General features: G+C 40.7%; 1 protein-coding gene across 3 annotated transcripts in view; it reads right to left on the reverse strand.

Annotated features, from left to right (window-relative positions):
* LOC110982067 (reelin-like) overlaps positions 1-17,994 on the reverse strand; it is a 51,348-nt gene extending 33,354 nt beyond the window's left edge. Inside the window, exons 1-14 of one of the 3 annotated variants that reach the window (XM_087135345.1) lie at positions 17,902-17,972; positions 13,594-14,396; positions 11,710-11,932; positions 10,044-10,147; positions 8,893-8,965; positions 8,164-8,312; positions 5,051-5,147; positions 4,148-4,388; positions 3,299-3,459; positions 2,717-2,868; positions 2,141-2,256; positions 1,538-1,890; positions 898-1,007; positions 286-355 (exon numbers count right to left, since the gene is read on the reverse strand). In XM_087135345.1, the coding sequence (XP_086991471.1) occupies positions 286-355; positions 898-1,007; positions 1,538-1,890; positions 2,141-2,256; positions 2,717-2,868; positions 3,299-3,459; positions 4,148-4,388; positions 5,051-5,147; positions 8,164-8,312; positions 8,893-8,965; positions 10,044-10,147; positions 11,710-11,932; positions 13,594-13,831 (2,087 nt within the window). In that variant the 5' untranslated portion in view covers positions 13,832-14,396; positions 17,902-17,972. Of the gene's footprint in view, positions 1-285; positions 356-897; positions 1,008-1,537; positions 1,891-2,140; positions 2,257-2,716; positions 2,869-3,298; positions 3,460-4,147; positions 4,389-5,050; positions 5,148-8,163; positions 8,313-8,892; positions 8,966-10,043; positions 10,148-11,709; positions 11,933-13,593; positions 14,397-17,901 lie in introns of all 3 variants that reach the window. The other 2 variants (XM_087135346.1, XM_087135347.1) reach the window with 2 other exon arrangements.
* Positions 17,995-22,355: the final 4,361 nt, after the last annotated feature.

Below are 22,355 nucleotides of genomic sequence, written 5' to 3' on the forward strand. Positions count from 1 at the left end.
TTCGGCAGTGCAAGAATTGTGTATTCACAAAAATCTTTGACCAATCTATGGCATCTACGGTTCCATACGAATGTACAGATTGCAGCAGATTCAAGAAAATAACCAGTGTTTTCCACAATAGTGGGACGTCACAGAAATAGTTTAACCAATAGTAAAAAAAAACCCCGAAATCAATCTTGGGTAAATTTTTTCTGAGTGAAACATTTTTCTGAGTGAAACATTTGTGCAAAGGCCGAACAGAATTCTCCACCGCTTTGTTCTCCTTCAATTTTCCACAGTACATACCTGCAGCCCTGGGATGTACATCTCCCATGGCCATTGCACATGTGATCTGAGCAGGCGTCGCCGATGTACACTGTCAAGCAAGACAAGCACAAGATTTGAGATAACAACTCCTGCATCTCCATCACTGCCTTTCTCCATCAGGTCTCAAATTGCGGCTGCAAAGGACTCAGGTCTGAAGAGAACTCTCAAGATTTGTTTACACACTGCCACTTGCATTTCTGTGGATGCCCTCGTTTACATACAATGGAACTAAGCTGATAAACGGTCCTGACAAAGACCACATGCACCAAGAACACATCTTATCAGACTACAGACGTTGGACATACTTAGTGCCACCAACACTTGAAAGCCTTTTCAGAAGACCTCCCTGAATATGGGGTCATTAGATAAGCCACCTACTTGATTTAACTTCCCCAGGTCTCAAAAAACCCATGCTCAAGTTACTCATTTTCTGGTTGGCAGATTACCTTCAATGGGAGCTATTAAGCACAATGACCAATTCTGAATAGTGTTGAGAGTGGCTGACACTAGACGTTAAGCCGGCTGACAGTTTTCAATGCACAAAGGGAGATGGACATTCAAAGGGCTACAGATTCATCCTGGGTTTCTCACCGTTATCGATGGCCCACTTTGTCTGTGGGGTGGGTTGGGCTTGTCTCCAGCGGAAGCGGGCACTTGAAGTCAGAGCTGTGGAAGGCAGGGGCAAGATCACACGCGTCCAACTGAAGGAAAATAGGTAAAAGAAGCTTATGACAAATGAAAACTTGTACTTGAAGTGCAACTTATCAAGCTGGCGTCAATAAAAAGCCTTGATAGAAATGCATAACATCTCTCACATGTTCAGATATCATTGGAAGGTTTATGCGATCTTTACCAAGATAGTTCTTAATTTTTACTGATATCAAGGATATGAAAGTTAAGACCAAAACGCCTTGCTCTGCCATATCTACAGACAAACAAACACTTTGGTTTTAAACAAACTTTACAAATTCTTTATAAACATTAAACTTAAAAAAACCATGGTCAATTACAAAAAAACACACTGAATAAATTTGACTCTGTGTAAGAGATCAGTGGGGCCAAACTGACAAAAATACATAAAATTAACTTGTAAGGCAGAGCCAAACTTTTGCTATAAAAACCTGCTTTGCCTGCAAAATATCATACAGTGTTCCACCTTGAATAATTTCTGTGCTTTCAATTTTTCTAAGTGGCAAAAGAGTTTGGGTGACTATTTAACCGAGTGACTTACCCCTCCTGAACATCTTCTGAACCATAGACCGAGCTCTCGGCAATAACTGAGCCTTGGCAAGTACCTGGGTGGCATTGGCCTCTCACCAGGGACCATGACCGGCCCCGATCCGTGGAGAATTCCACGTGAACGGCACTTCCATCCAAGGCCGGCACCTCGTCCGAACTGCACGCCAGGCTGATATCAAACTGCAGATGGTGGGTGATGCGATCCGGTCGCCACGGCAATATGAGGAATTCGTCCACTGCCCAGACGTTGCGATTCAGGCCGTGGTGGATCCGTTGCTGGAGGCAGAACTTTGTCGCCGGGGAGCGGGCGGCAGATGGGATAGCCACAGAGATAGGCTGGGGTTTCTGTGCAGTAAATAGAGTGTTTGAAATCACAGAATAAAATAACTATCAGAAAGAACTGTAGCTTTTTCTTAGCTGCCCTGCTATCAGTCTTTCTTGTTACTCAAAATTTTTCTGTCCCATTCAGCATTCTCAAAAAAAAAGTACTCAGTTATTCTAAACAGCCTATGAAAATTTGAACAAGTTAATATAGTTGGAGATTAAAAAATGTTCCAGTGGGGACATTTTGCTAAAAACTCTTTGAGTTTCTTACCCGGTAGGAGTTATAGGCCAAGGTGTTTAGCAGGATGGGTGCTTGCATCCCGTCAACATGAGCTAATACCTCCACTTGGACATCCATGGAATCGGCAGGATCACAAGAGCCTCCACCTTATCAAAAGAAAACACAAAGCTCATATTTACTACCACCGAGGGAAATGGTCAAAACGATGAAGTCAACCAAAGAAAAGGGAAGTTGCAGAACCCGGCTTCACAAGGGAAAGTATCATTCACAGATACATTTCTTAAACTTGCTTATCTTGCGGGAAGACATTCTGTTATGTAGAAATAATCTTCCATGGTAAGGCAGAGTTGATTGGTTGATAATTGCCCCTCCACTATTCACATCTATTCAAATATACCTGGGAAGGCAGGTAGTCCGTTCCCAGTCCCACCACTGTAGTCCTAACTTTGAATAATAACCGAGGCAGGAACCAGGGAGTCAGCCTGGCGTACTCATGCACAGCCAATACATGGGTAAATCACTCATGTTCAACTCATCTTTGGCGTCAGTGTGACGTCATTGTCAAAGGAAGCTATCAAGAGAATGAGCATCTTCAATTCATTGTACCCATTGCGAAGTAGAATCTCAAGTTGCCAGCTTCGGTTGCGTTGATGTACTGGGTACAGGCTAACCGCTCTCCATCACCGCTGAATACCAGCGAAGAACCAGAGTGCACAGTGCCACACATCTGACTCACGTGGCCACCAGTGACGTTCCAACTGGAAAGAGAAAGGTGAATGTATTTTTCTTAAAACTAAATGCAAACAAAAAGTCAAAAGTTCGCAGAAGTTTCTTAATGAAAGAAAGCTCACTCCCACTAACCTTATAACATTACAGTCTATAAGAGACTTCACAGGTGGTAAAGGATTACTTTAATGTGACACAATTGCGGCACACAAGGTAAACGGTACAGCTGAAATGCAGGGTATGTTCAATCTAACTGTTAGCACAAACCCAACATACTCTCTTCACGGCTACACACAAAAATATACTACATGGCCTTAAAAGACAAAATGATGTGGTACCAAGAGGCTTGCCAAGAAATTGAAGTTAATGTGCGGAGGTATGTTCCTTCATAAGTTCAACAAAACCAAGACCAAAGTCCTCTTTTGGGGCGGGTGGGGCAGTCCCTCAGCTACAGCAGCTTACTCTGGTGGCAACCTATCGCCATGGATATGTTCTTCAAGGATGAGACTGGATGCAGGCATGTAGAGGTCCAGATCATGAGTGGTGACAAACTGATAGATGTCCTGGACACTTTCATCAGGGCTGTGGAAGAAGAGAGCCTCACCTTCAGAGTGACAAGCAGACTGAAAGATCAAAAAGTAGAAACATTTAGTGAAATACTACAATTGCTTCTAATTCAGAGAATCTGAGAACTGTGGCAGTTGTGGCATTCATCCAATGACACTTGCATCACTCACTGTCGGCCATATGGGACGTGGTATATGACAAAACCAGGCAGAACAGAGAAACAACTGGAAAATGAAATGGAAGTGACCATTTTAAATCTCCAGGGGGAATGATGATCGGGACAACTCAATCAATTGTAAGTTCAAAATTGTTTCTTAGAATCACTGTGAGATGCAATGGGTTATCCGTCATAGCTTATGGTGAGAAATGATACATTACAGTGTTTTGTGAAATAACCCCTGGCTGTCTATAACAAGAACTTGAAACTCGTCCTAAGGATCAGTGTTGTGTTCCGATGATCACAAGGCCATTCACAAGACCAAGTCCAGTCACAAGACCAGTCACAAGACCAGTCACAAGACAAGTCACAAGACCGCTCACAAGACCACTCACAAGACCAGTCACAAGACCACTCACAAGACCAAGTCCAGTCACAAGACCATTCACAAGACCACTTACAAGACCAGTCACAAGACCACTCACAAGACCACTCACAAGACAAAGACCATTCACAAGACCATTCACAAAACCATTCACAAGACCAGTCACAAGACCACTCACAAGACCATTCACAAGACCACCCACCCTGATGTTTCCGCTCGGGAAGAAGAGCCAATTGTCCATAGCAATAGGGTCAAAGTCCTCCTCCAGCACAGTGGGTCTGTGGGCAGTGCTGGTGATGAGGACATTATCTAAAGCCCAACAGCCAAAGAAGCTGTGGACGTCCATGGCCAGGTCCTGATGCAAACGTAGGCACACATCCGGCTGACGAGCTGCGGCCGGCAGGTGGATGATGTGAATGGTGGTGTGGCCATCTGTGGGGACTCTAGGGAAAGGGGGGAAAATGAAGAAGGGAAGGTTTGCAATCTCCTTTCTCATTATCCTTGACAGCCTTTGCACTGTGAATCCAGCCTCCATTCCGTCTTTCTGATCACTGCCATATATTTTCTCATCTGTGTCAAAACCTTGGAAAGTTGTTCTAACCTAGCCAAGTTGTTGAATGATGTCCCAGGCAGGTTTTGACACCAGTTTCATGAAACTATCCTTGAAAAATATATCAAATGTGCCAGACACCGTGGTCGGTGAAAAATTATCACTTATTCATTGTTAATTAAACAACTGCGAGATATTTTAACCCAAACAGTCAGAAATCCTCCAATTTTAATACTCCAAAAATCCTGCACTTAAATTTAGAAATATTCTGCATTCCAGTGTTTTTATTGTGATCTGAAATAGAATAGTAGGTTGAAAATTTTCATAAAGGGGGAACCTGGAATTTATGAAATGGGGGCACCGAAAATAGAGGCGAACCCAAATATAAGTTGGACATAACCATAATAAGAATTTCTGATTTTAAAGTTACATGTACTTAGCAACCAGTCAAGGGCAAACAAAGACGACAAAAATGTGTCTCTTTTGTAATAAAAACGAGGAAGGAGGATAAATCTGCTTCTGAGAACTCTACCTTGCCTTGGGTCACCTACTCACCTGATTTTCTCAATCAGATGCCAGTCCACGCGATCATTGACAGCGTAGGACACAGACAGGCTGTAATCACCGATACCCGGCGTACAAACACCTGAACCTGGAAGAAATAACACCCGAGAAGTAGACGAGTTCCACACAAATTCTGAAATTTGCTCTGATTCAAAATGTGATTGGATCCCTCAAAATGACTCTTAAGGCCATATTTTTGGCAATTTTGTGTAAGTTTGAAGTTTAAAAGAGCTGTAAACAAGATCTGTTTTGATATGAACACTATGAAGATGAAAAATGTTGATGGTTCAAATCGATTTACATGATGCAAAAGTCTATTAAGGGACTTTTAATCCCTCTGGTGACTTGTGACTCATTTTGTTAAACTTTGGTAACAAATTGCCTCAGGATGAGTCACACTGTGCTCAAGATGAGTCACATTGTGTTTAAGCCATCATAAAATCTTTAACACTCGTTTCAGACAGGCGTTCTAGAATTAAATCACATCAACATACCATGTACATACACCTGTATCATTATGAATCAGAAGAGACAGTTTTACCAAAACCCCAAAATAAACCAGGAATGACTGGTCTCAGGGGTCACATAAAAGCAGTAAGTGACAACATGCGCAATCAAATTGAAGGCCAAACACAGAAATTAGACAGGGATGTGTTGCAACAGCCAAGGTTACAAATTTCCTGAAGCTGCAAACAATTCTGAGAAATGACTGGTCTCCCTGAGTCGGATTTAGGAAAAGATGTAGTAATATTTCAGCAAATCAAACTGAGGGAGGGATGCAAATAAAAAAAGAAAACAAACTAAACAACAAGAACTTTGAAGGAAATGCCTTAAAGTTTGGACTTCAGTGAGAAAAAAAAATGACATCATAAGCCATGTCCATCCAGAAAAGACGACAATGTGGACAACAACTTGGCCAAAAAATGAAACTAGTCTCTCAAAGTCTTTTGAATTCAGGTTTAACACTGTCAAAGCAGGCAAAATGATACATAAAAGTCTATCGAATCCACAGGCAAACTGAAACGAAAGCAACAGTTGTTAGATTTGACTTGAATCTGGAAAATGATTCAGGATGAAAACATTATCTCAAACAGCAACTGAAAACGGGCGGGAAAAAAAAAAACTGTTGAAAAAGTCAACTCCACTGGAGGGCAAACCTCAAAAGCCCCAGACTGTGAACTTGATCAATCCTCACCATGATATACAAACAATTTGGACTCAAATCATCAGGAGGCCTTGGCAACAGATTACCTCTTAATGAAGCGGAATTAAGCGGGTCACTTTGGGATGGGGTACAATCATGAACTCAGTCACATGGCAAGGTCAACCAAGGACATAAACTTTGCCCAGAGGGAATCAAGAACTAGGCTTACAGTTAGCTGTGTATACACAGTTAAAACCATTTTCCATTCAGAAGCATTACCGCCTGTTGAAAGTTAACTCAAACACTGTTCACATGAAAGAACTGGAAAGTTTCTGGTTACTGTTCTGCCTTATATTTTTTCTGCCAAATGAAGTTAGTTTCACTGAAACTTTCCAAAGAAAAGCTACAATAAAATCCAAACAATTCTAGATAGTGATTTCTGATAAGCAAACTAGGTTATGTCTCTAATAACACTTTATTTTTGAAGGTTTTCACAGCAAAAACAAAGTACATTTAATCTGTGGCCACAGTTGGCACTGTCATTGAGGGTAACCAACAGTTATGTTAATTTGCGTTTGTTTAAAACTTAGTCATCACAGCACACAAACGTCAAAGGGTCGACACTGATGCCAGTCTGAGACAGAATTCCACCATTCCATTTTACTATTTCGTTTTCAAACTGAATTTAAATCCTTCAGATACATGAAGCTAACTTCTCTCATGATGTTCTTGGTAAAATTGAACGCCATAATTGAAACTTTTACTGCTCCGCCGCCTCCATTTGCAATCCTTCTCTGGCTACTGGAAGGAATCAGTAGAAACTGGAATATTCAACAGAAGAGAAATAACTGCCTGAAAGTGTCTATGACGTATTCAAGGTCTGTCAGAGTCTTTCAAGGCTCACAGTGGGGACTATAATGACCTGTCCAAGCCTAGCATTTAACCTCGTTTGATTGTGTCCATTATCTTCAACCACGAAACGACTTTAACCAATTTGGCGCATTTCTTCCCTAAACTAGAGCATATCGGGCCTGGTCTACTATTAACTTAGACATCTGTCCTAAACAAGACATGACTTTTCAGTTTAATTTAATTATTTCAACCTGGCAAACAGTTTACAAAAAAAACCAACCATGTCTGAAGGTGGACGTGTGCCAATCTGGGAAGTCTTATGGCGACAAGAAAATGTGTCCAGCATATGTCAAATCAATACAATCTACATGTATCTGACCTTTTAGTTCACCTCTCGTCCTGTTTTTACACTTAACCACTTTTCCACTACCTTATCAGTGAACCTACGCATAGCCTACATCAGAGGGGTTGTGAAGTTCTGTTTGACAAATACATGTAGGTGAGTTTTTACCTTCTTTTCCTCAGTCTACGGAGTACTTTTTATTTCTGCTTCAAAGAACGCAATAACAAATTAAGGTTTTGGAACTCGCAGAAATCCAGTATTGTACAAAAGGAGAGGAATTCCCTTGTTTCTTAACAGCTGCAGGAAATCGAAATGTCAAGTTTTGTTTCAAAAAAAGATTTCTTTCAAGCAACATTTTCGTTTTCTCACTCCCTGGAAATATGTCATACATAGAAAAGCAATTATCCTTTCAAAAATTGTTTCGATATTTAAGAGATTAAAAGAGAACAGCTAATATTTGGCCATGCAGAATTCATTTACATGTATGTAATATTCCCTGTGCGTGAAACCATTATGGAAACAATCAAGACAAGCATAAGACTGCCCAAAAATATCAGCTCCAATGGAAACAAAAATAAAGTTCGAAGGAGAAATTGAGTTTTGGTTAAGGCAAAACTACCAAACACACTGTGTCAGAAAGGCTGTTTCAATATCTACAGACTCGCTGTAGAATACATTGCAACATGTCCAAGCAAGGCCAAACTCATTTAAGAAATAATAATATTTAATTGGCAATGAATGCACTTTTATTTGGAGCAAACTCACTCAGAGCAAACTGTAGGACAGACGCTGAGGTGAGATTCAAGTGAACGGTGCTCAAGTCTCTACTCCCGAGCCGGTTACAGAAGACCATGGCGTTACCATGGAGAACTGTGCCGCAGGTATTGCTGATGTTGCCGCCGTGTAATTCTGACCTGTGAATAAGTAACACCAGGCATGACATAAATGTGACCCGCTCTGCAAAAAAAGGGTAATAAGTCGTGCAATGCCAAAACAGGTAATGGCCTGTTCTATTTGGAGAGGGCAAAATTTCTTCAAAATTGTGATTTTGTGTTTTTTCCTTTCTTAGCTTCTATAATATTTATATTTTCTGAATTGTGATTACAAACATGGATACTGATGAATAAAGATGAAAAATTGATCATTCAGTAGGAAATCCTATCTAGCATTGTGTTTCCAAGTGCTACACATTATGAGCTTTTTCTTGAAAAGCGCTTTTATTGAATCCGAAAATGTGGACAAATGTCCATATATCTCTGGAACGCAGCGCACAACGTCATAGTGAATTGTAGCTTTTGATGGACAGAATCCAGCCATATCAAAAACTCATAACCTGAATCTGGCGACTTATTACCCATTTTTCTAGAGCCGGTCACAAATCACCTCCCCCATTCGTGTATAACCAATTAAACTGCCTTTGATTCCTTCTATTCAACCGTGCACAGTCCCATGCGAATAAACACAGCTATCTAGGTGACTTGTAGCAGTACTCACCAGACGGTGTAGTCGAGGGCTTCCGAGGAATCAAAGTCATCTCTTAGGATCACCCCATCACTGTGCACGGACGCTGTCACAAACAGGCAAAAACAGAATGTCAGTGATGCCGACGACAGTGCACCTCCGTCCATAGGGGGCGCTTTCCCACACGACGCATCAATCATGTTTGCCCATCCTTCCGCCGATTTCTCAAATGAGGCGCTCTCTCAGCATCATTGATTTTCAGTGGCTCATCTCTACTCTCGAAATTCCAGAGAACTAAGGAATAGAGTCTCTCACATAAATCTTTCCCGGCGCTTAATTTAGTGGATGCTCCGTTACACTTGCCGACTTGTTTATTTTCTCAAACCGAATAAACATGACAAGCATTTACGCACATGCAAAAAAAAAAGATCACCAAAAAGTCTTCCATGCAGGGCGATTCGGTTTCCTGACCTTTGACCCAAGGCCTTTGAAACAAGTTTTTGTTTACTTTTCCTGCTGATTTGAGACGGAATGCCAGCTGGGCAGCAATCCCAAATTTTTCCAGATTTCTGAATTTTGTCACCGGAAGAAATGAAGTGCAATGCCAAAAAAACAGGAAATGGGAGAGATTTAATACATGTGGAAAAGGGGGCTTGGGTTAGTTGGGAAAACCTGCCGTTAGATAACCGCATGATCCACTGCCAAACTAGTCATGTGGAACTGTGGCATGTCAAAATATCAATCACTTTGACATATGTTGGAGACAAATCTAGGTAAGCCACATTTTGAATATGAAATTAATGTCTTGGAAGTAGTCCATGGAGATTAATGTTTTTGAAGGTCAACTTTGTCCTGCATGCCGCCACTTGTCACTGTCACTTTTCTGTGAAGTCTACATCAGACACATGTGCAAAGATCATTCGGAGACATTACCACCCCACCAGGCAGTTTAGATCCGTTCAAACTCTTGGAAACAAGGGGAAATCTACATTTAAAACCCAGTTTTCTGCAACTATAAAAGGTTATTGGATGATTTCTCTGAGTGACCTGTGTATTTTACATTTTGTGTAAACTCATAGATGATCATTAAACTCAATGACGCCTTAAAAAAGTTCCAAACGTACATTATACAACGTTAAGAATGTTTGAACTTTAAAAATGTGAAATAACTTATGTGTATGTACCTAACTGGGGTCTGAATGGTTCAGATGATGGCATTCCCCTCTCACAAAGTTGCAAAGCTAAAGCGTCCTTTAGAATCGTCTGCTGTCCAAGGAAAGCAGTCACCCTATTGGAGAGATTTACCGGGGTGGAAAATTAAGTTGGTTTTGATTGACAGCAAGGTTAGAGGTTGGTCAGATTCCCTTGTGGTCAACTGACAAATTTAAAATGAAAAGTAGTCATGCTTATATGATCCCTGACTCAAAAAATACATATATTTGGCACACTCCGTGTTGCGCTTGTTCGTTCTAATTGGGGAAAGTAATAATATGTAAGAAAATTTTTGTAGATTCTGGGCCAAGTCATGTCAGTTTAGTCTCTGAGTTAATTCCTTTTGAAAGATATTGTCTGGGTGATTTTACAGAAAAGTTAAGTGACCTGTGAAAAGAACTCTAATGGACCTTGATAGGGTTAATTTGATTCTGCAGGAATAACCAACTTAGCCACCCATGCTTCATGGCTCCAGACAGTGCTGGCAAAGTCCTAGACCAGCCACCCATGATAACAGGAAACCCGAGGACAATTTCAGACTACTTCCAATGTGCCTGTTCAGACGGCTTCGTGTTTATTTTGTCAAACATTTCATTTCCACTCTAAAAACAGGACATTCGGTTAATGTCTGCCGGGTGACATGCCGGCACTTGTGAGAGGGCATTAATGTTGGGCTCAATCAGAGGCATGAGGGTCAAAGGAAAACATTCCACTTGAGTTCCCAGGAGCTGTAGGCTGTGGCACAGAACATAAATGACTTTAAATAAACAAGAGTCTACAGTTACATGTATGTGGAGGAATAAAATGGATTACATATTTTATCGACAACAATTGCACGTATCTCCATATTGAACAATTACGCTGTGTACATTGCTAAATGTCACAATACAATTAACAAAAGTCAAGAGGAAGAACACGAAATTAATAAATGAACGAATTATGGAAGTGAAATGATGAGGGATGTTTGTCATACTGTAATCAGGCTTTACTTGAGATGTGTCAGAGGCCAAAATGAGAGAGATTAGCAACTTTTAGAAGGCAGTATCGACCAACGGTGACGAAATAATTTTCAAAGTGGAGACAGTGTCTAGAACCATTAGGCACTGTCCATTAATTAATAGACTGATCCATTAAACCCTGCCCAATAAAGGGCCTGCCAAGAGTGGCAGGAGGGCACTGGTGGCCCTACTCCACCTGCCACTGCCAATGGTACTGAATGCATTTGATTATTGGTTATACATGTAAATATGAATGATAGGCACATTCATCTGGGGCAAATTTCATAGAGCTGCTTAAGCACAAATTTGCTTAAGCATGAAAAACTTGCTTACAAAAACAAAGGTTACCAGCTCAAACTCTATCTATTGTCACGCTAACCAAAACACAGTTAAATACCATCTCCAAACAATATACATCACATGGAGCTTTGGCTGGTTACCTGATTTATCAACCCGGGGTTTCTCGCGCTTAAGCAAATTTTGTGCTTAAGCAGCTCTATGAAATTGGCCCCAGGTGTCCTGAAAGTAGCAGGATGTAAGATTCTGTGTTGGAGAAATTCTTTACAAGATAGATACTGCTACAAACACAGGTGGATCTTTTTACGTAGAAAGTTTTATCATTAATCTTTGATTGACTCACATAAAACTGACGCAGCCACTTCCCTCTGCAGGGGCAATCCAATAGGCAACGGCATCTCTCTGGGGTACTCGAATCATCTGCTGATGAATCAAAGAGCACATGTAGGTGATGCCTGGCAGGGGACCACTGGAATCCGGCGACCCCACCGAGTTGCCCGGGGTTTGGGATGTAAAGACGCCAATGATGGAGATGCCATTGAACTCCGTGCTCGATGTGAGACTCACTACGGGAAAAATAATTACATTTCATATTTATCAGGGCCCAAACTCATCCGGGAATGGACTCAAACTTAAAATTACCGTAACAGAAGTTGGACTTCACCACAAGTCCAGATTAAGGTGCAACGTTGAGCTAGTTATCTGCTGTCTGGCCAAAACACAATTAACATGAAGGCCTCTTCCTTGAACACATGTAATGGTAAATACCGATAAGAAAAAAACAGCTAACACTAACCAAGGACAGAATAAAAAAAAAAATAACAGGCAATCCTTGCCAAAAGTCATCAAATATGATAGAAATCTACATGAATTTCATCAGTCTCGTTTACACCGCACGGGGGAAACCTTGACCTTCACTTTGCACATTGTTACTCTTAAGCTGCTTTTTTCTCCCACAACCTCCATCAAGCAGAAATCCCTCCCTACATGTATAAATATGTTAGTCTTCACTGGCACAGAGCCAGCCTAAAACCCTGGACTGTTCTGCATCATATCACCTGTCAAACACTGCATGAAGTGGCTTCACTTTGATGCCAACACAGGCACTTTTTTTTTAGCATACAGGTGGTCTAAATCTTTGTCCGAAACAGCACTGTCAAGCTTATGAAATATCCATTCTGAAATCCTAAGAGAAATTCTAAAAAAGGCTCAGTGGATCCAAGATGACAAATTGGGGGCAGTATAAATCAAAAGAGTTGAATGCAGGATTTTGGGCATTCAGGAACATATAAACTGATATTTCTTGGGTTGTAAATTTTACTTAACCACCTGCACTGCAAGTGGTCAATTTAAGAGTACAGGATTCGTAGAATACCAAACGTAAACTACAATTGAAATCATCTAGCTGTCCAAGACTGCTGTTGCCGTTTCAAAATTAAATTAGCAATTTAATTAGTCTTGAGAAACGAAAAACATGAGACAAATATAACAAAACTGTGACAAAAAAATAAATAGGCTCAAATTCTTAACTGAACAGTGCATAGGTTCTTTTTTATTGGCAACATTCTTTCCAGAAATCAGGTCAAATTAATGTTGACTGCCCTCACTGTTTTATATTGCCTACAAATCTTCTGCCTGGGATGTGCTCTTTACCTTTGGTGTGGATAATTTCTAGCATTTTTTTAAAAAACTATTTGGTGTGTTTTCTTTGTAGTGGAGTTAGGTATAGTATACTAGCGTTGTATCAAATCAACTTTGCTCTTGTATTCAACTGAACATTTTAATACAAAAAATCTTGACTCACTCTTCCTTTTCATAAAGAGGAAGTGTGAAAATTGAAAGTTTCACAAATTAAAGCCCTTTCTCTATTTACGTCAACTCAGTACTCAGAAGTTGAAACAAAGATGGAACATTTTAGTACTCAACTGTTAGACATCAATTTCTCACAAAGTGTGCCCAATTATAAGATAGAAGTGTGCAAAAATAAAAGATTCCAAACCAAAAGTTTCCGAGCTACAAAGAAAGGTATATCAACTGTTACTTAGTCTCCCAAGTCTCTCAGGTGGAATGCATTTTAAAAGATGAAAAGAGAGGAACACATCCTCTTCCTAAACCTTTCATTTTGTTCAGTTTTTGTTAATTACAAGAACAGCTTTCTAAACAAGGAAGTCCGCAGAGGCCCCTGTACAAATGAAAAGTAACGTGAAATACTTGGGATCAGACTTACCCTGATACCAATTTCCAGGCACATAAAACAACGGGTCCCCCTGGATGCTGACAGACAGTGTTACTTCACTTTGTCCTGCCCCTAGATCCGACTCAGCCCCCTGGAAGCTGCAGGGCCATGACGGAGGGGTGAAGGGATATGGTGAGACTTGGGGTGAGAAACCAGACAGCAGACAGCCCAGCAGAGCACCAAGTGTGCTGAAGCGCAACATGCCTGGCACAGGATTCGACACAATCATCCTCTCAGTCTTTGCCTCAATATTTAGGAGACAAAATTGTCCTCAGTCCTGAAGATTTTCCAACACTACTCACAGCAGAAGGGAACTTGAACCACTTCGTAAAAATGTTACAGCCGAGTGAATATACAGGCATGTCCAGGCATGAAAAGTATCAGTTTATGGTGCAGCTGGCAAGCACAAAATTTGACAATCTCTCAACAGATGGGCAAGGGCCCCCTAACGAGGGCCAAACAGGCATAAAAGTCCCCCAGTTTACCTCCTGGTGAAGGAGCAATTGATCACTGATCTTCTCCCCTTTGATCTGCGGACTGGTACCGCCGCAGCTTAGCCCCACAGCACACACACACGTCCTATCTGCAACTCAACTGCCCCAACTTGTGGCCCTGTTGAATTCACTGACTTCACAGCGGGGCCACAATACCATCTTTGGGCCCAACTGACTGTACACATGATTTATGCATCACTTGAGATCGTGTAAACAGCTCTCTCCTTCTCCACTGGTCTGTCCTGCCCTCTGGCCCCCATTTGACACCTTTGGCTGGGTTTTCAGCTGACACCTGGTATGCTAATCACCCATGAAACCATTAACAGGAAGGGGGGCGAACCATAAGTCACCAAATGTTTTTGAACTATGACATTCTGTGGTAATGCTGACTATCTGTTAAAAATACTCCATGGTACATAGACATATAGAGAAGATACAAAATCTTCCTGGAAACTGTAGATTATCCTTGGTTCAAAACAAAGAAAGTGTGACATGAAAGCGATGTCCTCTTATTCCTACCACAGTATTACTGATCGGATGCCTATAATATTTGTCAAACTCTATCCTGCCTGGAAAACACAATATCATTTCTTTAAAGAAATTACCTCACTATGGCAACTGCTATCACAAAATTCCACTGATGTAGGGCTCATAGCCCTCTAGTGCAAACATACATGTATACAGGCATATACCATGGAGGAAGGAACCTTCCTCCATGCATATACTGACCAGATTTTGACAATTACATATAACTTATAAGTATGTTAATGTTTTGAACACATCTAAAAAGTGATTATTTATTGATTAACGTTTTTTAACCTTCATTCAATTTCAATCCTGAGCTGTCACTGTGCCTACATGCACTCTGTGGGTTGGCAGGAATCCAATCCCACTTCCAGACAGACTAGCAACAGATTTTTCTGACAATTTGACATCAAGGATCCCCCCAGGCCAGACCAGATTAACATCTAAACCCTAAATCCCTACTCTCTACAAATACTAATCTCTTCCAAAAAGGCCGTCTTTCACTCAGGCCTTTCAGAGGTAAGAATTCACACCAATTACCAACACAGAGAGTCCTTGGGACTGATTGAAATAACACTAATAGGCAATTAAGATCTGAAATGGATAAAGAAGAGAATCCACACTCAAATCTCCAGTAATCAAAAGAAACAACTCAGTTGCTAAAATATTTTCATGTAAGGGTACTTCTCTGATGCACAGTTTTTGCCTTATTATTCAAACATCTGATATTAATTATTGTTTTCTTGGCTGGGCGGTAGGGTGGAGGGAAAGTGATCTGTGAAGAGTTTATTTGTGTTTGATATTGACATGATGGATAAGATGTGCTCCAATCAGCTTTTCACAGTGCATCTACAATTAAGTACATGTGTGAATTCTGGAGGGGGGGGGATTTAGAGCTCATTTGAGCCCCTACACATTCAAAAGGCAATTAACTTAAGGTGTCTACCTTCCTTTTGGAACTAGACAAATGACACAGGGCATGTCACCAGGGGCCAATTTCATAGAGCTACTTAAGCACAAAATGTGCTTAAGCGTGAAAAAACCTTACTTGATAAATCGGGTAACCAGCCAACTCCCCATGTGATGTATGTTATTTTGGGATTGTATTTAGCTGATTTTAGGTTAGCAAGACAATAAGATAGAGTTTGAGCTGGTAACCTTTGTTTATTAAGCAAAGTTTTTTCCTGCTTAAGCAGATTTTATGCTTAAGCAGCTCTATGAAATTGGCCCCAGAACTGACCAGTTCTCCTACGAGGTCCTCTAAAAGGCACTGCCTGTGGATTAGTTGTACATGTGTCTCTTCAGGGGCATGATGTTAAATCTTTTAGGTGCACATAGCATACACCATTTGCAGTTACTGAAGTAAATTTTTTCTTCAGTAAAAAAAAGTACATTTTGTCCAAAATCCCTTACCCAGATTGTAAAAAAAAAATCTTAATCAATTTTTAATTACCGAAATCCCTTGTGAGCAAGGGCCACTGCTGGAATCTAGCCCCATTTATAAAAATGAAAGAAAGATAATTCAGGCTGAAGGAATGCGTACCGGTTCATGTATGAACACACACTGTGCATACTACCTGACAACATCACTAAGTCCTGCAGCAGGGAGGAGAGGAGAGGGGGGGGGTAGTTGTCACTTGAGGGATGATTTCAGTGACTTTTGTTTGCTGTTTCCTTGCTCTGTGCTTTTACTCACACATTCATAGACCTTATTCCTGTTAACTAACTCTAATTGCGATGGTCGAACCCTGCAATGATCACAACAATTAAGTTTTTCCCACATGGTATTTCTCTTCTTGTCAGGTGGGAACACTTTCCCTGCGCATAATTCAATACCGTTGGTTAAGATGTCAATTACAGCAAAGTGTGACACTTGTAATTAGTCAGTTCCAAAGGAAAATCATTTTCTTCTTTGCTGTCTCGGGGTCATTAGGTGGTGTGGCTAATCATGGAGGAAGGAATAGATATCAAGAGAAAATAACTCATTTGAAGTTTCCATGATTGTCCGTACATTTGTCAGATATGCAAATAGGACAAGAAAAGAATTAACTCCTCCTTCAACGTCAATCACACGAAGCAGGAAAAAATTGAAGCATTTACTTGGAATTCATCAGACCAGTCCTGTAAGGTTCGTACACAGGGTGTCAGGATAACTCTTTCCCAAAGAATGCGGGTTTCATACAATGGATTTCATAAGGTGACTCCAACTCCATGTGTTTCATTTACTCATTAGTATACTCACAGATAGATAAAGGAAAATAGACCAATAAACTGAAATCCCTCCCATCTGCGTTGAACCTACCACGTGACACTGGCATGACTGGAAAGCTGCAACATTATCCCCACCCCATGACCATGTTCACTAAAACCAAATAATACCCCCCCTTCAGAAAATGCACACCACTCTGAAAGGTACGACTATGCCACCGGTGAGCAGATCGAACAGTGAGACACAATCAGTATTCATTGAGCTTGGTCAGTGGGACTGTAATGTAACTCAAACAAAAGAAGTTCTTTTTGCTGCTCAGAAAGCTGAACTTGTTCAAAATGACCGAAACAAAGGTTTTAATCACAGATGCATGGAATCATGGATCAGGTGAAGTGATCAAAATACTGGTCTAGCAGAGATAGCTAAATGTCTCAGTCATGAAACATAAGCCTTATTCCTGATACCACTTGGGTGATTTTGCACAATGGTAGAAAGGCATTGTGGGAAGGAAAAGGGGGCAATGTTTGTTCCTTTTTCCTTCCAACAATGCCTTTCTACCATTGTGCAAAATTACTCATGCGGTATCAGCAATAAGGCAAATCCGGGTTTTAGCGTATCAGCACCTAGCCCAGGTGGACTCCCTGACCGGCCATACGATGTTATGGAATGAAGACTTGCATCAAACCTGATACTGGGCAACGTCAGGGGGAAGTGCAATTCCACATACGGATGCCAGGAATTATTCCCTACAGTGACCTATTAGTATTATTAGCCGATAAAAAGCAAAAACATATCCAGAAAAATTAAATTCAGGAGGGAAAAAACCAAGTCGGCTACTTAGAAAACACTTTAAAAATTTTTAGACTAATGTCATATTGCAGTCATAGGGTTTGTGCACAGGGTGTCAAGTGGCATCTGTGACCTTCCCCTACTCTGTTACTGTGCATGGTTACTTGTACAGGATGGAGCCTTCGTTTGTGAAAGTATGAACCAACCTACCTACCTAGATTATTTATTCATTTTGTAAGCTGCTCGAAAAATTGAAAGATAAGGCACTGCACTGGAACTTACATCCCAATCTTCACTGGCATAGTTTTGATATTTGAAATCACCGCCACAGGAGACACTTTTCCAAAGTGAAAAAACGTGGTCAGCTACTCACAGAATCCCGCCCTCTATCTTTCGATACAACTCCTCGTCGTATCAGGCTAGAGAGGGCGCTCACCCAAAATTGCCTTAGCACTCCTCAAAAAATAATTATTGCCTCTTTGGAGTTCTAAGTAGTGAATATTTGTTGAACAAGTTGATGCTATGATGATCCTCCTTAATTAAACTTGAACTAAATTTGAATTAGCAGAAACAATGTCTACAAACCACCTCTGTAACATTCATGATTCTGCGTAATCTGACATCATAAACGAGGTGAGTAATTCAGTACATTCTAGTTTTATACAGTGGCTAAATAAGTCTTTTGTACAAGAGGTTGCTACTTTGCTGATCCTTTCTGGTGCACGTGTCGGTTCATAAGAGCAATGACCAAATGACTCCCACCAATGAATAAAGCCCTACTTATGGCGCTAGATTCGACAATGAGTGCCCAAATCTAGCGTTTTTAGACTGCAACCTTGAAAACAAATTTCTGCGGCCAGCCTCCAACAGAAAGAAACCAAACTAGGGGTCCAGTTTATTATTTAATTGACAAGTATGCATGGCTTGTCGAGTCGATTGCTAGCCAGATTATAAAACAATTATTCTGCCATCATCCCATCAAGAAAAAACAAATGCACTTGTTTGTTTTATCGCTAGGTTCCGAATCTTCTAATTTTCCGTTATAAATCAATTAGAATGCACCTATGGAATAACTGGAAGCCAACAGTATTGAAGTTTTCATCGTGCCAAAAATGTATCATCCGGTAAAGATATTATAGTCAGACAATTTTCTAATAATATTATGTAATAGGCCTATTCTCTTTTTTCTCAGGCTTCTTGTTTCATGTAAGTCCTTGCGGGGACAGACATGAAGCAAAACAGTTAAAAGTGAGCAAAAATACATCTGTTTACAACTAACTTTAAATTGAAAACATGTGACTAATAGTACTTTTTTGGAATGAGGTTGGAAGATGGTGGGCATAAGACAATGCAATCATCATATCAATGTACAGCACTTGTTTTGAGTGAAAATGAACTGCGTATAACCACTCAAAACCAACCGCCAATAGCCTCCACGATCTCGTACTGATTCTTATTGCCCGTCAAAAACCTGCATTTATTTTCATTTATCTGAAGTGTACACAAAAGGAGTCGGAAACGACATGAATGGGTACCAGGAACTTAAAGCTCAAAAAATAACTCCGTGGAAAAGAGGATTGACTTCTTTGATATATCAGAGATAATGAGTTAGGATTTTGCCGCTTAACGGATAACTGACAATTGGTCTAATTACTGTCCACACTGACTTGGCGAGTTCTTAGCGAATCATTATGGCGAGGCCTGTGCTATAAATTGAAGCCGTCTACCCTTGGAATGGTTTACTTCTATGCCAAATTAGGCTACGGTCCTACGTAACAGCTACTCGAGCAATTTTGTGCAGCCTTATAACGATAATCACATAGTCAAAGAAATAATTTATTCGTTTCGGTCACACCATTTTATTTGCTTGTTCATTTCTCTACCATTTTCTTCTACTGTTTTAATTCTTTTATCCATTACGTCATTAAATAAAATTGTGTTGTGTTGTCTTTTGACCTATTTACTCTCGTTAATGCTTGATATGAGAAAAATGTAGTAAACCCCGAACCTCTGCGAAATTGAAGTCAATTTCATCAAATTAACACTGACTGCAAAAACGTGTAATTGACCTTCACACCAAAGTCTTTTGGGTAGCAATTTACGGACCTCTTCATTGCAAGAGAGCTGTGAGGGACGGGGTTTTAGCAAGCTGTTTGCGACTGAGGATTGTCAGTCCTTTTGGAAACCTGTTTAGTTTGACGTTGGTCATCAATAATTATAAAAGTTGAATCAACTATAGGCCTACAGCATAATTGTGAACAGGCTAACGTGATCTACAATTTTTTTCCACTTAGGAGCCAGGTAGTCGAAATGTGCGTATTCTCACTTTTGTATATCGCTTTTTCTGACGCAACGTAACTTCGGCTTTCTACAGATAACCATATAAATGGGTTCTTCAACGCATCGACTTTTGTCGCAACTATGTAACAAATCATACACTGAAAGGTAACAATTGATTTTCACAAGAATGTGGTATGAAGACAGGCAGAATCCCTCCAAAGCGAAATCCAAACGAATATCACATGAAATTTATTATCTCCACTAAATTTCACTACGCATTACTACCTAGTCAAAACGATCGAATGATCGCTACTTTAACAGACATAATTATTACAAAATTTGACCAGATTCACATCCACTGCATTTTATTACATGCAGGCAGGCTAACGTGATCTACAACTTTTTCCACTTGTAGGTTCCACAAGTCGACATTACGTGTTTCGCAACTATGTAACAAATCACACACTGACAGATAACAATTGATTTTTACAAAAATGTGGTATCAGTGAAGACAGGCAGAAAATGCAAAGGATTATCTTCCATTAATTAAATTTCATTACAAATTAGCGTCTAGTCAAAAACGGTCAAAGAATTGCTACTTTAACAGACATAATTATTACAAAATTTGACCTTACTCATATCCACTGCATTTTATTACATGCACGATAAAAGACATGCAGAAAATACACCATTTACACTCGTTGGTGCATGCGATGTTTTGTTCTGTTTTAACTAGTAATAGTTTACCTTCTTCATCACACTACGGTGGCACAAAAACCAGGTCAAAGCGAACGACAGAATTTTAAGTAATGATCTTAATTATCTGTATACAAATGACGTACAAAGTGACATTCTTGCATTGTTACAACGCTGGGTGAATTATTGGTTCGTATCTTAGTGCAAATGGATTCTAAAAGATCATTATTCACTAATAAATTGCAAATTAAACGACAAATTTCCACTGATGATCCCAACTGCAAAATAATAGATTTTGGAAACTGGAAAATGTTTAAAGTGCCACTACGGGGCTTTCATTAAATAGTTCATAGTGCAGTATATTGTATGTAAAAATCCCTTTAAAAAAACATCGTCAATCATAGAGTATTATTATACCGCATACACTGTCTGCTTCCAGTGATCAGGTTGAGCACCTGAAGTTGCTCTTCAAGGTGTCGATTAATAACGGTCCTTGAAATGTGTAAAATAAAATTGAAAAGATGTACTGAAAGTCTCGATGCTATTCAACAAGGTCTAAGCTTGTGGAGTGTCTCCTTACAGTCCTTTCGGAAACGCCTGTTTGCCAGTCCGTAGATGAGTGGATTGACGGCATTGTTCAGAAAGAGCAAGTAAGAGATCTTGGCCATAATAAAAAAGAACTCTGCAGAGGGAATGGGACTACCAAACAGAATCGCAGCTGCTTGCGAGATCAAGTTGGTCCAGTGGGGGGCCCACGACAGCAAGAACACTATGCTAGTGACCAGCAGCATTCGTGTAGTTTTCCGTTGCAGGCCCGACTCAGGCAGTTTGGGATTAGGGGGCTCGCGTGTAATGTTTACATCGCTAATGGGTGCCATGTGTTCAGCGTGAGACGAATTACTTTGAGAGGTAATTGTTTCGATTGGCTTGGTTAAGCGGCTTTGAAGACCGAACATGGCCGCTCCGGGTTGCAAATTTACGACGTCGTTGGAAATCGAGGGGCCAGGTAAGACGCAATTTTTGGCGTTTGGATGTGCTGCTTTAACGACGTCATCTCTTGAAAGCGCAGGCCCTACCGACACACTTGTGGCAGATGATTTCTAATTGTTTGAAGTTGTCTTTCTTTGAATTGAATGCTTTTCTCCTTGCTTGGCAGTCTCCCTTCGTGGCGCTCTGATGCCAACCTTGACGTGATTCCGGATGGTTCGGTACACCGCCCCATAGCAGACAACTATCATTACGGTTGCAACGAAGTAACTGGTCAACTGCAACACCACTGTGAATACCCTGATGCTATAGCTACCGGGCCCTGGAAAGACCACAGCAGCGACGTGAATACTGGTAAATGTTAGATGAAACATAACAATGACCAGAACGGCAACTATAGCTCTTCGAAAGCTAAGAAGTCGCTTGCTCCGTCGGCAGATACAATCATAGCGATCAAAGGCAATCAGGGAGGTCAAGCTTACTGACACACCGACGGCAAAAAACAGAAAACACCGGAGGACAGCTATCGGGATAGGGGTTGCTCCGATGCCGAACACGCAGCTGCTGATGATCGGGTGTACAAGAAACACGCAGGAGAAGAGGTCCGACCAGGCCAGCGAAATGATCATGATGTGGGTGGTCGTCTTACGAGGCTTGCTGTAGTATACGCTGAGAATGAGAGCATTACCAGGGATACCAAACAACATGACCAGCAAGCAGAAGACAATATGAAATACGTCACCCCCAATGTTACACGGGGAAATCTGTGTTGC

Source organism: Acanthaster planci, linkage group LG04 (genome assembly GCF_054643075.1).
Source record: "Acanthaster planci isolate LZ-2023a linkage group LG04, COTS_SCS, whole genome shotgun sequence".
Taxonomy (NCBI): Eukaryota; Metazoa; Echinodermata; class Asteroidea; order Valvatida; family Acanthasteridae; genus Acanthaster; species Acanthaster planci.